Here is a 15,193-nt window from a genome sequence, read left to right as displayed (position 1 = left end):
TAAGCTCAAGAAGATTTTAGGGTAATTACATGATGTTCTGAAATTGCACAATATTTGATTTGGTACTGAAGATTGCCAGTAACAATGAAATATATTCAAACTTAATCATTTAGTAAATTCCTTTTAGAAAACCTTAAACCTTTAAATGCTCTAAAGCACAAAACACTCAAAGCTCTTTTCTAGAAGGAAAAAAAACAAGAACGCCAACCCAGTACCCAGTCTAGATCTAAAAAACCCAATAACATATGTAAAAGTCTGGTTCAGTGACAGGCAGGGGTGTATTTACCACAAGGCAAACAAGGCATTTGCTTAGGGCGGCATTTTTCAGGGGGGCTACACCCCCCGAAAGAAGGGATGCAAGAAGGGACACATGCGGCTTGGGGACAGGGTGCGATCTGAGAAAGGCTGCGGGCTGCTTGACTCTCATTCCTGGGGATGTCCAGAGCAGTGAAGGTGAGTGTCTTTCTCTCTCTCGCTGGAAGGGGAGTGGCCATGTATGGGGGCGATGGTAGTGGAAGGCTCTCTCGGGTGGGGGGGGCAGGCGTGTTGATGGTCAATATCAGTCTCTCTCCATGGGGGGGGGATTTTGTTGCCTAGGGCAGCACAAAACCTAAATACACCACTGGTGACAGGTCAGGTCATAGGTCTCCTTTTTCTGCTTTGGAGTGTCGAGGGCCTGGTCTGCAGTTCCAATACTGCTTGGGCACTGCCCATCAACTGTCAGAAAAACATATCACAAGGTCCTGCAGCATTCATAAATGAGGGCATCTAAGAGACGGACAAGGTCTGATGACCAGAAAAGGATTACTAAAGAGCAATGAAATTACAGATTAAAGTGAGATTTAAGAGTTTTGGCCCGGGGTTGTCCTTTAATATTACTGTATTAGTTAACTTCTCCAGGGCACTTTAAATATTTTCTGCATGTGCGCAGCTGCAATATCTGTAAAATGCTGTATGTTAGCAGCTGCTAGCAGTAAAGTGTAACAGACTGCACAATCTAATACCCCACTGCTAATTTGGGTAGTAAATCCTCCACGTTTGGAACTGAGTTCAAGGTAAATCAAGAATCACAATCTCAGTTAAAGCATGATGTCGATTAAGGTTCATGAAAGCAAGAAACACAGCAGTGGGACAGAAGACTTGAAGTTCCTCTGCTAGGAATAATAAATAAATAAATATCAAAGATGATTAAATCTTGTATATACCTGTAATTCAATTTGGTTTCAGCCACTGTCAGCATAGTTTGCTTATTGTCCTACCCCAGGAGTTCTGCTTTAAAGGCCACACTGCTTTTGATATAGCAAAATAGCAAAATAAGTAATTTCTTAGTTCTATTCATGCTACAGTAGTGGCATCCAGACTATTCACTGACATTATACTAAAGATGGGTGAATTTTCTCTGCAATGTTTCCTTTAAAAACCATATGGGATGTTCAGGTATTTACTTAAATTGCTTATGGACATTACCTGTCATATTTTCCTTCCTTAATGTTATTTTTCCCCCCAGGGTGTTCCCCCTTTCAATGCTATATTAGTTGGTCAGTCCAGAACAGTAGTATGCTACTTTGGGGTAGTGCTTTTACGTGCCCCCTCTCTGGCCCCCCTCAACATTCCTCTTGGCCCAGTATGATGGGCCAACAGTTGGCTCACCTAAATAGCAACCGTATGCTTTGTCTTTGATGATAGCATTGCTGTAGTGATTGGGAAGCAAGCAAGACTATACATGAACACAGGACAACAAGTGAAGGGGAGGAAGGAGGGGGCACCTGCCCTTGCCACCATATTTTTATATAGGGAAGGTATGCTACAGGCAGGGGCGGACTGACAACTCATGGGGCCCCCGGGCAATAGGGGATCATGGGGCCCCTGTGTCCTTGCCCAAACTCAAAAAAGCCTATGAAAAAGGTACCAGGGGCATCTCATGGGGCCCTCTACTGACCCAGGACCCTCGGGCAGTGCCCGAGTTGCCAAATGGTCAGTCCACCCCTGGCTACAGGATTTAGTTTCAGCAACAATGAAGAGAAAGAAAGCACCAACAACTTTCTAATAAGCGTGTGTTTGCAGCAGCGCTTGATATATTCACTAGCACTAGAGGCATAAACACAAACATTGTGTGAGTGGCCCATCTTCCTCTCTTATCACCCTCCTCACCCCACTTCTTCCAGTCATGTTACTGTTTCCGGAGCCCTTCAGAACCTGTGAGTCTACAAAACATCAGTTTTGTTGCATGTGCTATGTTTTGCTTCTGAGATCTCAATAAAAATCAGGTTTCTAATTTTCTTGGTGTGCTGGTTATTTTTGTCTGTGGATTTACACAGTGTCTCTGTTGGCTGCGTATCCTTTGTCAAGAGAGGTGAAGGCGTGGCATGGCCATAGACTAGGATCAGAGATTACCCTACTCACATCCGGGTCCATGTTAAGCCCCAATTTGTAAACCCTTAACTGCTCAGTGATGCTGTGACAAGCACCATAACAGCTGAGAGTGGGTTTCCAGTTGCAGAAGATAATTATGTGCACAATGACATATGTGTAATAAACTAAGGGGGGCAGCAAAGGTGGGGGCAGTCTGGCTTCTTCACCCTGGGCAATCGATGATCTTGTCCAGGCACGGATATACAACACCCAAAGGCAGAAGATAACATAGGCTCTTGCTTCTAGAGCTTTGGAGTAGTCAATGTGTACATTTGCAACAGTAGCAATACTTATGTGCATAACTAGGGGCAGTGCAAGCAAAAGGTATGGGTTAGGAGTGGAGACCCAAGGATAATTCTGGGTCAATTGAAGTTTACAGTGTCACTCAGTAAACTATGCTGTACAATATATACTCCACTTTACTCCACTTTGTACACTGTACTTCTCCTACAGTACTGTACATACCCTGCCACTGTAGTCCCTCCTCAGACTTACCAGACATCAGACTGTGTTCATGACCACAACTGCTTCTGTGGTCACACTTTCACTAGTTTAATATAAATTATACCTCACGCTTAAGAAATTTTTATCATTAATAACTAATAATTATTAATTTATTTAGGTAATTATTTAACCAACTTAATTTACAATACTACATTTTTCAAATATGTGGTAGCATACCTCCATCATTATGGAAGATTAAAATAGAAACCAAAATCATTTCAATAATACCAAGCATAGGAAAGTAATGCTGTAATGATGTATTAAACTGCACATCTTTCCTACCTTTGTGGATACTTCTGCAATAAGGTTCCTTTTGTTTGGGTCAACAAATTCCACTGGTTGGCCTTCAAATTCAATTTTACCCAGTACAGTTCCCTATGTAAAGAGAGAATTGAATTATATTTTATGAGAATAAATGTTAAGATGTTATTGTAAAATTTAAGTTTGACTCCACCTCCTCCCGACATCCCATTTGTTCCCTTAATTTTATGAGTGATATCATTTAACATTAGGGAACTATGGAGGAGGGATAAGTGCAAACCTGAATGTTACCATACAAAGTTGAGAACTACATGTGACTGCAGCTGTATTTCTGGATTTATTATTTGTTTGCAATGTAGTTTCCAATAGAGGCAACATCACTATGCATTTTTGATCATTTGTTCACAGAAAATTGACTAGCTTTTTGATAATTCATCATTATAAAACAGGGTTCTCCAAACTTTGTAAACAAAGAGCCAGTTTATTATCCTTCAGGCTTTAGAGGGGCCAGACTGTGGCCAGCAGGAGTAGAAAATGTCCTGGCATCAGTAATAATGGCCCATAATTGGTGTCCATAGGAAGAATAGTGTCTCATCATTGGTGTTAGTGGGAGGAATAGTGCCCCATCGGTTGCTGTCAGTGACAGGAATTACTGCATGCCCCAATGTCAGTGGAAGTAGTAGTGCCCCTGGGGCTGGAAAAAGGAAAACAAAGGGCAGCATCCGGCCCCAGGCCGCAGTTTGGAGACCACTGTTATAAACATTTCTACCTATTAGACATTTCCTGATGTGTTCCTTGTTTACCCAAGTTAATTTTTGTAACATTTCAACTTATTACAATGATATATAAATAGAGTCTTGTAATGGGAAGAGAGTGCATCTCTCTAGAAGAGTCTCTCAGGTCAATGACCCATACAAATTGTGCACCTCCTCCCTAGGATCACATTGTACAACACTACACCATTATGAAAAATTTGTAAATAGTAGCATTGATGTGGGCCTGAATATGTTATGTTTTAGGTAACATCTAGAAAAAATATTTGTGTCTAAGCAGTACCCTGTGAATGTGTACATTTTGCCTGAAATTCCTCCTGAAAAAATAGCAGTGCACTTCCTGTGCCTATAGATTTATAGATGTATATCTATAGTGTGAATCTAATTGGGGTAGATTTACCTATACTGGTGCACTCAGAATCTGGTGCAGAATATGGCAGCCAATCAGCTTCTAACTTCAGCTTGTTCATTTAAGCTTTGGCAATAAAGCTGATTGGTTTCTGTGCAGAGTTGCACCAGAGCACTCTCTAGTTTTAGTAAATCAACCTCACTGTGTCTCTCAGGAGATTTGAAATGAGATTTGGTGATGTCACTACTGTGCTGCTCATTGTTCTCCTTGCTGTAGAGGAATCTGACCCAAAGACCTGCACTGCAAGAATCTTCATGCTTCTGCTTTATTTAGTCAATAGATCTGTGCTTTCTTTCTGAATCTCTCCCGCTGCTTCCTAATTACTCTTCCACCAGTCATTGAAACAGCAGTCATTAGGTGGCAGCTCAGACATGAGGAAGCAAAGCCTTGACTCTGCTAAGGTGGCTGCCTCCACACAGAGACACAGGGGTTGATTTACTAAAGGAAAATTAGTGGTTCGCTTTGCAAGGGAAGTTGCACTTTGCATGTGGATTTGCTTCAACACTTACTGAATGAGTTTAAGCTGTGCTGATTCCATCATCCTATTGAGTGCAAGGAAAACAATTCTTAAATGTGCTTGGGTGTGCTTTGCAAAGTGAAACTTCCCCACATTCACTAAGTTATGAGGCAACTTCCCTTGCAAAGTGAGCAGGCTATTTGCTTTTGCTTTTAGTAAATCAATCCCACAGGATAAAGCAAGGCATGGTAAGTCAATAATGGGGAAAAAAAGGCCTGCAGGGAGATTGCTGGGAATAGCAGTGGCTAGTTCTTTCTTCTACAGTTCAGGTCCATTTTAATGATAATAATTTTCTAGTTTAACCTTTTTCTCTAGATAGCAAATGGTAAATTACATCTTTAAGATTATAACACTTTTATAAACATTCTTTTCACCTTAATAAAGATTTATTTAACCAAGTAGACACTGGTGTGTCTTTAATGGCATATAGTATGCTGACCATATCTTACTGACTAAAGATAAAGGAACTTTGTGGTGTACAATGGACATTTTTAGACTACTGCTCTAATTTGAATATTTAAATTGTTGGTCATCATTCTTTCAAGTAATACATTATCAACAAAAGCTTGCTGCAGTTCCTATGCTCGGAGGCTTCTCCCAGGCTTCCACTATTTTTTTTAGTAGCAGTATTATGGTGTGCTATAAGGATATAGCACACCATAATACTGCTACTAAAAAAAATAGTGGATCACAGCTGCACAAGCTATCCCTCCTCATCAAGACTCTTCTGCCTGACCAGTCATTTTACCAAAATCTTCTCATAAAGGTATATGTACATTGAATGTATGTTAGATCATTTACCTGTAAAAGCATTCCTTGTGTACACATCCATAAACCCTAAGACAGCTCCCAGTCACCACTATTTTGGATGATGTCAACTGCCCCAACAGACTCAGAGCTGTCACTCAAGTGACAATTCATAGTATTCCCCTGGCAGCTACATAAAAGGTTATGTAGAGATGTGAGAGGAGGGGCAGAGAAGCTTGGCCAGCACAGACAGTTGTTTAAACACTCCAAGAAGAGGAGAGAGCTATGAAGTGCAAGGAAAAAGACAAGGTTGTGCTAGGGAATTAACTTTTCCTGGCATAGTTAAATTTAGTTAAAGGTACATTGCAAGTGAAAAAATATAACTTATGATAAGGAAAAGTGAGCATTTAAAATTCATTACTTAACATATTTTTAAGTGAAACTAGGTGACAGGGTTTCTTTAGGGCAAGCAAAAAAAGGTTGGTGCTTTAAAGTTCTCTGTGTGGATCAATTTCACCTGGAGCTAGTGAGATCAGTAAACATGTTTTTTTACAACAAAATTCCAAAGTGGCCTGAAGCTCTACCTGCTGACCCAAAATGAGAATGAAAAAAATCTTAATATACAACATTGCATATTTACATGACCAAAAAAATAATGAAATATAAAACAATTTTAACATTAGGGAAGAATATGTAAAAACCCACCACAAATTCAATTGAATGGCATCCCATTGTTTGAGATATGTGTGCACCCTGGTATTCTCACAGGTAGGCAATATTGCAAAATCATAATAAATGCAAGCTTCTTTTATAGAAAATGTGTTTTTTTCTTTTCATATCATAAAGGGATTGTTTTATTTGCATATTTTAGAAACAATTGGTTCTTTAATTTGAGAAATAGGGTATAGAAGCTGTCAGTTACCAGTTCTGCTTGGAAAGGCATTAGCATACAATAGAACAACAGGAGTCCAAGGTTAGTGTTATTTTTTTTATTTAATATTGCAGCTCTCTGGAAAACAGTTAACACGTGGAACTGCAGATAAGCTGAGGAGTTTAATTATTTTCTTAGCATAAATATGAAAAGCAATGTTTGCAAATCATCTTATTATCACCTTGGGACATGAATTATAAAACAATGCAATAAACTTTTTTTTAAATAAGTTTTCAGATATATATTAAGGGCCCAATTTGTAAAGGGAAAAAGGTTGATAGTTTGGCATTTTGCTGTGGGAAAAATAATCTCAGAGTTTCACTTACTTCACTGTAATAAAAGTGTGTTCTGTTTGAGATTTAAAGGCTCCTAGTGGTGCTGCTTTATGGAAGTGCCCTTCTTTAGGGAGTGCAATGCAAGAGCAGTGTTCAGTTTTACTGCACTAAATGGATGGTGGCTTTGTATTTTGCTGAAAACAAATCTGTCACTCCAATAACTGCCCAAAGCAGTTTCCTGCAAAGGAGGAGATAGCATACTTACCTCTTCAGCAGCCTGGGATTCCTACCTTCTCTCTGTTCAAGTCCTGCAGCCTCCATTAGACACTTCAGCATTCTACGCTTCCAGAAGCCTTGGATACTTGTGTTCCCTGCTTCATTCTGTAAACTCTAGCCTCAGGCCCCTACCTTGAGTCCTTATTTACTTGGATAGAGCAGGTTGTTGAAAAAATTTCTTTTTTTTTGTCTGTGTGTCACACAACAGTAAGTGATCCTCTATTAGACAATTGTCACCAGAATGGGGGTGTCTCCACTGGAAGATTCCTATTCACTTCCGGTGGCAACTGTAACATTTACTATTACCATTAGTGATTGCCCTTAACGGCAACCAAGATAGCAATAAAATAACAACACGATTTTAACCATTCACTCAAAACTGTTATGCTTTTGTTTTAGTTACACTTTAATAGATATTTGGAAATTTTAGGGACTTAATGGAATATCAAATCCTCTCTATGCCTTCCACAGCTTCCCTTGCACAAGCCCTCTCCTGAAAGACAGCTGTTCCCTACAGTTCTACTTGGCACAGGTCTCCATTTATGTTAAATTACCAATCACATTCCACCTCAGTCACATAATCCCAATGGTGCTAAAGGTGCCCTTTTTTTATAATTACTAGTTTCACCAGAAACTGCTCATGTACTACTTTATCTTTTAAAAGTAACCTGTCAACCATTTAAATGTAAGCATCCTGCCTAAGCTTATCTAATACAAAATAATGAAGTATTAACTAAACAAATTTGTAGCAAAAGTGATAAAACATAGTTTGGAAATAAGGCCATCCATATTACATTGAAAATGAAGCTTGGCTCGGATATGGCGGCCATCTTTGATTTCATAATGAGGCTTGGAGTAGCGTTGGCCATCTTAGGGAGATCATGGTTTGCTTCAGCTGTGATCAATGTTCATCTAAGGCATTAGGAAATTTTTCTAAATATATATACCTGTATTGATGACTTTGAGGTTGGTTCCAGTCCTTTGACAATGTCACATTTGATGAAACGTGTCAGGGTGGAGCCTCGCACATAGCATCATCTCATACTGGAAGTGTCCCACATGCTCATTTGGATTGATGTTGTTTTCAGCAATGTCTTGATCTTTTCACAAGTGAGTGCATTTTTAGTTTTGAATAGAAGAGCGATGGCTGATTTACACTATATGGAGCATGGCTCTCCTTTTATGCTTTCTTTGAGTGTAAAATGCATGGATGCCTGCTATCAGAAGTGTCCTGTGAAAAGACCATTGGAGTTCCTTTTTGTCCTCTGTGGGGAAGTGATTGAACATCCTTGAGTATTCCTGAGTTTGACCTACTATCAAGTTGCCTGCCTTGAGAGGAGCCAGGGAAATTAACCCATGCATTTTATGACTTTTCTATTCATTTACGGGGTCAAGGAACTCTGGCTGCTTGTTTCTCTGGTGTGAGATGCACTCATTTATCTTGTTCCTTCAGTGGGATATGGGGATTGATAAATGGATTTTAAACTACAACTGGATGCATTGTCTCTGTTTATATAATTTTGTTGAGTCAATACTTCACTTTAATTTGTACTTTATTTACTTTTACTGTATATATGCGCAATAAGCAGTTCGCTATAGCGCAGCACAGTTTGTTATTGAGTTTTGTGGCTAAGGTAGATATCGGCTAGCGTTAGCACAAGTTTTTTCTATTGTTTTTTTTTTATTTTAGTTTGCAAGACCACTTAGTGTTGTTTACTATTTTTATGTTTATTCTTCAGTGCTAGACACAGTAAAACATACGAATATCCTCTAACAATAAGCAAACGTACCTTGTTGTCTCTGATCTTTTTGGCAAGCATTCTGGTATCAATCCCACAAAGTGCAGGAACCTAATAGAGAGAAATAAAAAGTGTTACAAGGAATAGAGATTTAGTATTAGGGTTTACTAAAACATAGACTATTCTTCCCCATGCCAGAAGCTAATGTTTGGATGAATCAGCTTTTGAAAGTTGAGAATAATATGGACTAATATGTTAGATTGTAAGCTCCAAGGATCAGGGCCCTCCTAACCCTCTTGTATTGAACTGTATTGTTGCTGTATTGTCTCCCGTTATATTGTAAAGTGCTGAGCAAACTGTTGGCGCTATATAAATCCTGTATAATAATAATAATATGATGGAATGTTTGAGAAAAATACATGGACCAGGACAAAAAACAGCAATCTCTTACAGTAGGAGAGGGGCAGGGAAATATACCACTGTTGTTTTGTGCAATTCCAGTGTTCCCACTTTATACATCCAACAAATTTAACAATATGTAAATATAGTTACAGTATTGTGGGATCTAAAATTGGAAAACAAAGGAATACAAATTCTAAAAAGGGGAAAAAAGAAAGCAAACAATCTGGCAAAATGCATTGACAATAAAAGATAGGAGATGTTCACCACTAGACCATCCTCTTAATAAGGTCATTTTGATGATTAGATGTGTTGGGGCGTGGCCTGGCAGCAATCAAATGCGAATCTGTGAGGTGGGGACCCAGGGACACACACTGAGAAGGAAGGCAACTGGCTTGAACTCTGAACAGCGGGCGGAGAGGTCCTGGGGCAGCCAGTGTACTGACTTGTATGCAATCTGCTTCAAGTGCTTGCTTGTGAGTATGCCTACTTGCTTTAAATAAGCCCTGGATTTTTGCCATATTACACAATGTTTGCCAATTTTATTCACAATCTTTTAATATAAATGCAGTAGAGAAAGAAGAGGAAGAGGATTTATAACCTGACTGGATTACTACAACTGACTGGATTACTAGAGCTTTATCGGCTGATCTCTGGAATGAGAGTGGCAATTTAAGTTGGTGACTGTCAGTCTATCCAAGTGGTGGAGGGAGACAGGATTTTGAGATTACACAAAACTATTAAGGTGTTGCACGAAAAAACATTTTGGATATTAGTTGTCTTTTTTGGATGGATTGGAACTTTTTAACTGGTGATAGTTAATTTATTAAGCAGTTACTCTCACATTTGACTGCAGAGTCTTTGATTCATTACATCGCACAGTTTGGACACCTAAATAAGTTTCTCCTTATATTTTTGTCTATTTTTGCTGTTTATATATTTCTTAGCTTTTATTTGAATTCATGTGTATTTTTTGTATGATTTATTACTACAGCGCTGTATTTAAGAGTGATATAATTTTTATTGATTTTGTTAAAACAATGTTGAACCTTTTTAAATTGTTCTGTGTCTCAGTTGTGATTTAAATTATGCAAGTAATATTTTGCTCCAAAAAAATACATTTTACTTGGAAAGTAAAAACTTTTCAATTTATTTTTTTTCTTTACTTGCTAAATCTTGGACTAGGCCAGGAGGACATCAGGTCTCCAAACACCCCCCCCCCCCCCCACCCCACCTCTCCAGTTCTCTGGTAGTGACCTTGCAGCGTTTGAAAGCATGTGTGGACATCTTACAAATTGCCTCCTGAGATGTGTGATGTAGCAATCCCAGGAGTTGTTGTGCATGTGTGGTCTCTACAGTTCTCCATGGCTTGTCTGGGGATCTGGCAAGGCTCACTGGGTTCTATGCATGCAACTGACCTCCATTAAACATGGAGGGGAAAATTAAGAACTTTTGCTTCAAGCAAGACAACACTAGACTCCATAGTCTGGTAAGTATTTTTTTTGTAAACAAGGACAAGTGATAAAAATATTTTGGGGATGGGGGGTTAGGCTGAGTAAAGTTCCTCTTTAACCCTAATGGCAGGGCAAACATTTTAGTGTGGCCTGAAATAACTGGATAGCATTTATGTAATGCCAGAGTTTCATCATTGGAGCTTGTAGGCACAAAACCTTCCAATGTAACAATCCTGCTACTTGTCCTACCCTGGATTAAAATATTGCAACAATGTGCAAACTGAAAGGCTTTGTTGGATTTTGTTCCTGTTGACAATGGGTGAAAGATTGGCGCTTTTAGCCACTTGCCCTCCAAAAGATTTACCCCTCTTTCTGACAAGGCCATTTTTTTGCTGCGTTACTTTAAGTGACAATTGCGCGGTTATGCAGCACTGCACCCAATTGAAATTTATGTCCTTTTGTCCCAAAAATGGAGCTTTCTTTTGTTGGTATTTGATTGACTCTGAGTTTTTTATTTTTAAACAATAAAAGACCAACAATTTTGAGGAAAAAACAATATTTTTGACTTTTTGCTATTAAACATGTCCAGTAAAAAAATTTTAAAAATCAAATTTTGTCATAAATGTAGGCCAAAATGTATTCTGCTACATGTCTTTGCTAAAAAAAAATCCCAATACTTGTAAATTAATTGGTTTACGTGAAAGTTATAGCGTCTACAAATGGCGGTATATATACTGGAATTTTTTTTTGTGTTATACTGATAATGGCGTCAATCAGCGACTTATTGCAGGACTGCGGCAGGCATTCTGACTCTGGGGGGAACTGACTAACTGTCATTGATATCCCCAGTGACACCAATACAGTGATCAGTGTTAATTAAAAGCACTGACACTGTACCAGGGGCGGACTGACAACTCATGGGGCCCCCGGGCAATAGGGGATCATGGAGCCCCTGTGTCCTTGCCCAAACTCAAAAAAGCCTATGAAAAAGGTACCAGGGGCATCTCATGGGCCCCCCTACTGACCCCGGGCCCTCGGGCAGTTCCCGAGAATCCAAATGGTCAGTCCATCCCTGCACTGTACTAATGACACTGGGCAGGAAGGTGTTAACACCTGGAGTGATCAAAGGGTGATTTTGCCACCGTGCCACCCTGTAGCAGTATTTCTGTTATAGGGCGGAGGGCAAACGGTTAACAGCATTGGGAATGAATAAAAAAAATGACTTTTGTGTTCCTTGTACAGTTATGAGACATGTTGCACAAATAAAGAACATCCACAAGATGGCAATATTGTACAAGTTGCCTGTTGCAAATATAAACTCAGTCTGATGCTTATATTGTTGGAGCTGGGAAATGTACTTTACCACATCAAAATACATCAAAACACCTTTTTTATTATTATATTATTATTATACAGGATTTATATAGCGCCAACAGTTTGCTCACCTTCTGCTTTAAGAAGTCTGTGCTGTGATGTGCAGTGACACAGTGGCCAACCTTTTGTTTCTTTTAAGCCATTAAGCCTGACTAGTTATGCTCACTTTTTTTGCTTCCCTGACTTCACTTTATACAAATCCATATATTGCACTGATGATGGTCAACAAGTGAAAAAACTGCTCTAAAAAATGTGGATACACAGGTTACGCTGGTTACAAAAAGGAAATGTTTGTATGTCTCTCTACCCACTGTCATTTAGAAGTAAAGAACAACTAAAGGCTCCTGTACGATAGGACCAAGTCCAGTGACAATATGATGCACAAGTCTCATAAAGTAAACACTTTTTTTATCTTCCCTGACTGAACCAAACCCTCCTTCATTTATATCTCACACGTTCCCCCTCCCAGCCACTGCAGCTCACAGTGGAAGGGTTTCAGTGCTCTCAATCCAGAAAGCAGTGAGCAGAATTAGGTGTGGTCAGGTGCTGACTGACAAGCTACAGACTTGTGAATCAATAGTAACAACAGAGGCTTCCCTAGGGTTGGTGTCACCCGGTGAGGCAACACTTGGTGACACCCCCTCCGACCATCCCCACAGAATGGATCGGATCTGCGGATTGAGCATAATGGATGAGACTCTGATCCATTATGCTCAATCCGTAGATCCGATCCATCCTGCAGGGATCGACAGCTTTCTTTACAACTTACCTTTTCTTGGAGCAGGTTCGGGGACAACTGCGCATGTCCCAGTTCAGGCGCAATCAATCGATGATAGCAGTAGTTCTATCATAGATTGATCGTGCCTGAAACCCGGACATGCACAGTTGCTTCAGGGGGACATATTTATATGGGAGACCAGGGGCAGACTGACAACTCATGGGGCCCCCGGGCAATAGGGGATCATGGGGCCCCTTTGTCCTTGCCCAAACTCAAAAAAGCCTATGAAAAAGGTACCAGGGTTATTTCATGGGGCCCCTTACTGACCCTGGGCCCTCGGGCAGTGCCCATGTTTCCAAATGGTCAGTCCGCCCCTGTGGGAGACACATCTTGCCGATACACCGGTGTCCGCAGAATCGTCCGCATGCAACCTATACGGGTGACACCGGACCCACTCCAAGAAAAGGTAAGTTGTAAAGAAAGCCGACGATCCCCACAGGATGGATTGGATCCATCCTGCAGGGATCGTAGGCTTGCTTTAAAACTTACCTTTTTGTGGAGTGGGTCCGGTGTCACCCCGTGTGGTCAGTGTCACCCGGTGCGGACCGCACCCCCTGCACCTGCTTCGGGACGCCACTGAGTAACAATACTGATAGTCACACTCCCCGCAACATTTTTTTCTTCCCACTGTATTTCAAGCAGTCACATACTACATGAGAGTGAAAGAGAGTGAAAACACTGCTCTAAATTCAGAGTCAGTGCTGCATCATTGCCACACCATCACAGAAAGCTGCATTATGGATTCATTGGCAGGTTCAACAGGTATTTTTGGGACATTGCAGAAGAACTGAAAGAAAGCTGTAAGTGCAGATGCACTTGCTGTATGTATAAGTGGTGCAATACATATTTTATTTTGTAATAGAAGGCCATAGTTCTACTTTAGGAGGTATAAAGCCATTTTTTTTTTTATTATGATTGGATTGAAAAGAAATGTTACAAAAATATGTACGGTATAGATGTTCCCAATTTGAATAAGGCATATGCTATTTTTTCCCTGCAAACTAGAGAGGATCTGATACAAACCTTTTCTTCATGCAGCCATTCCGATAGTGACTTAACTGCCCCCCAGTGACTGTGCTCATGGCTGTAATCAAGCACCAGCAGACCAGATGCCTAAGTAAATAAAAAAAAATGTTAAACTTCATAAATCAGTAATCACCAGTAACACATTGATAAGGCATTATTACTTTTATTCTGGCATTAAAATGATATTTAAAATAATAGAGATACAGTACAAAGACTAACCCATAATGGGTGTTTTGCAGCAGTTTGCAGTTTTGTGTGTTTACAGATATATTGCAGTGTGGTTGTCCCATGTTCTTTTTAGCAACTTGGGCTTACACTCTGCATTAAAGTTCATGAAGGTGTCAAGAATGCAATAAAGAATACATGTATTTGTGGGGCTGCGGAGTAATAGTACAGGTATAGGGGAGGAACACAGGAAATAATGCTCCACCCATGCAGTACCGCTAAGTACATGATCTGTAAATGTAATATTTTGGATGAAAAGTAGGGGCATCCTATCAGTCTTCTGCAGCTCTATCAGTCTAGTTACACTGAAGATTCCTCCATCCTCATCTTGCGTGGATGAGGGAATCAAGTGATTTTCTCTCTGTCACTTGTGGGCTGAAAGGCCGAAATTCGAGCTGTCTATGCCTAACCTTACTCTGCTGCTCTGTATAGTCTGTCTATAGGCAAGACTACCAGTGATTTCATATACAAAGCACAGGCATTCATAGGTAATACATAACTTCTACAACATACCTAGCCAGCAGAAGTGTAAATATACTTATACTAAGGTGATTACAGATTAAGCTTTGTACTGTAACTGCACTTTTAGTTTGGTTACATTCATTTTTTGAATATCGACAGCCTCCTCTTCAGTCTTATACTTATTTGCCTCCAAAATATTGGTGCAACCCTTTTAGCTGCGCACAGACTCTTGTCAAAACCTACTCGGCTGGGCATGCACATTCATGTTGCAAATTTAATTAAATCCTGTAGATGGTTGTACAGACTCCCAAACTCTGTTCAGAGTACAGGTTCTCTATAGGACCAAATGGAGAAAGCTTTCTGCTTGGTCGGCCTGGGTAAGAAGATTTGTACAAGCAAGGAGACCACACCAGCTCATATATAATTGGATCAGGGAAAAAATAGCTATAAGACTGGGTGGAAATTAAAAATTAGGTGTAACTGCACTATGTACAGTCATGCTGTAGACTTTAATACTTTACATACAATGTATGAATATACATCTACACAAGATTTAAGCAGGCCTGTATATGCCATAATGGCACTCATAGGCCATACTTAGGTTTCTTTTTTTCTCTCTTTTGGCCTCTTC

The 15,193-nt window shown here is 39.9% G+C and overlaps 1 protein-coding gene across 1 annotated transcript in view; it reads right to left on the bottom strand.

The window, feature by feature from the left end:
• Nucleotides 1-15,193, bottom strand: part of CPS1 (carbamoyl-phosphate synthase 1) — a 141,590-nt gene that overhangs the window by 111,918 nt on the left and 14,479 nt on the right. The window contains exons 4-6 of the mRNA XM_089672227.1: nucleotides 13,873-13,962; nucleotides 8,896-8,955; nucleotides 3,199-3,291 (exon numbers count right to left, since the gene is read on the bottom strand). Coding sequence (XP_089528353.1) covers nucleotides 3,199-3,291; nucleotides 8,896-8,955; nucleotides 13,873-13,962 — 243 coding nt within the window. The remainder of the gene's footprint in view (nucleotides 1-3,198; nucleotides 3,292-8,895; nucleotides 8,956-13,872; nucleotides 13,963-15,193) is intronic.

This window comes from Staurois parvus, unplaced genomic scaffold, assembly GCF_062004578.1.
Source record: "Staurois parvus isolate SC_StPar_1 unplaced genomic scaffold, SC_StPar_1.0 ptg000011l, whole genome shotgun sequence".
In the NCBI taxonomy this organism is placed as follows: Eukaryota; Metazoa; Chordata; class Amphibia; order Anura; family Ranidae; genus Staurois; species Staurois parvus.
Note: the sequence above shows the minus strand (reverse complement) of the source record. Positions and strands in the feature narration are given on the sequence as shown.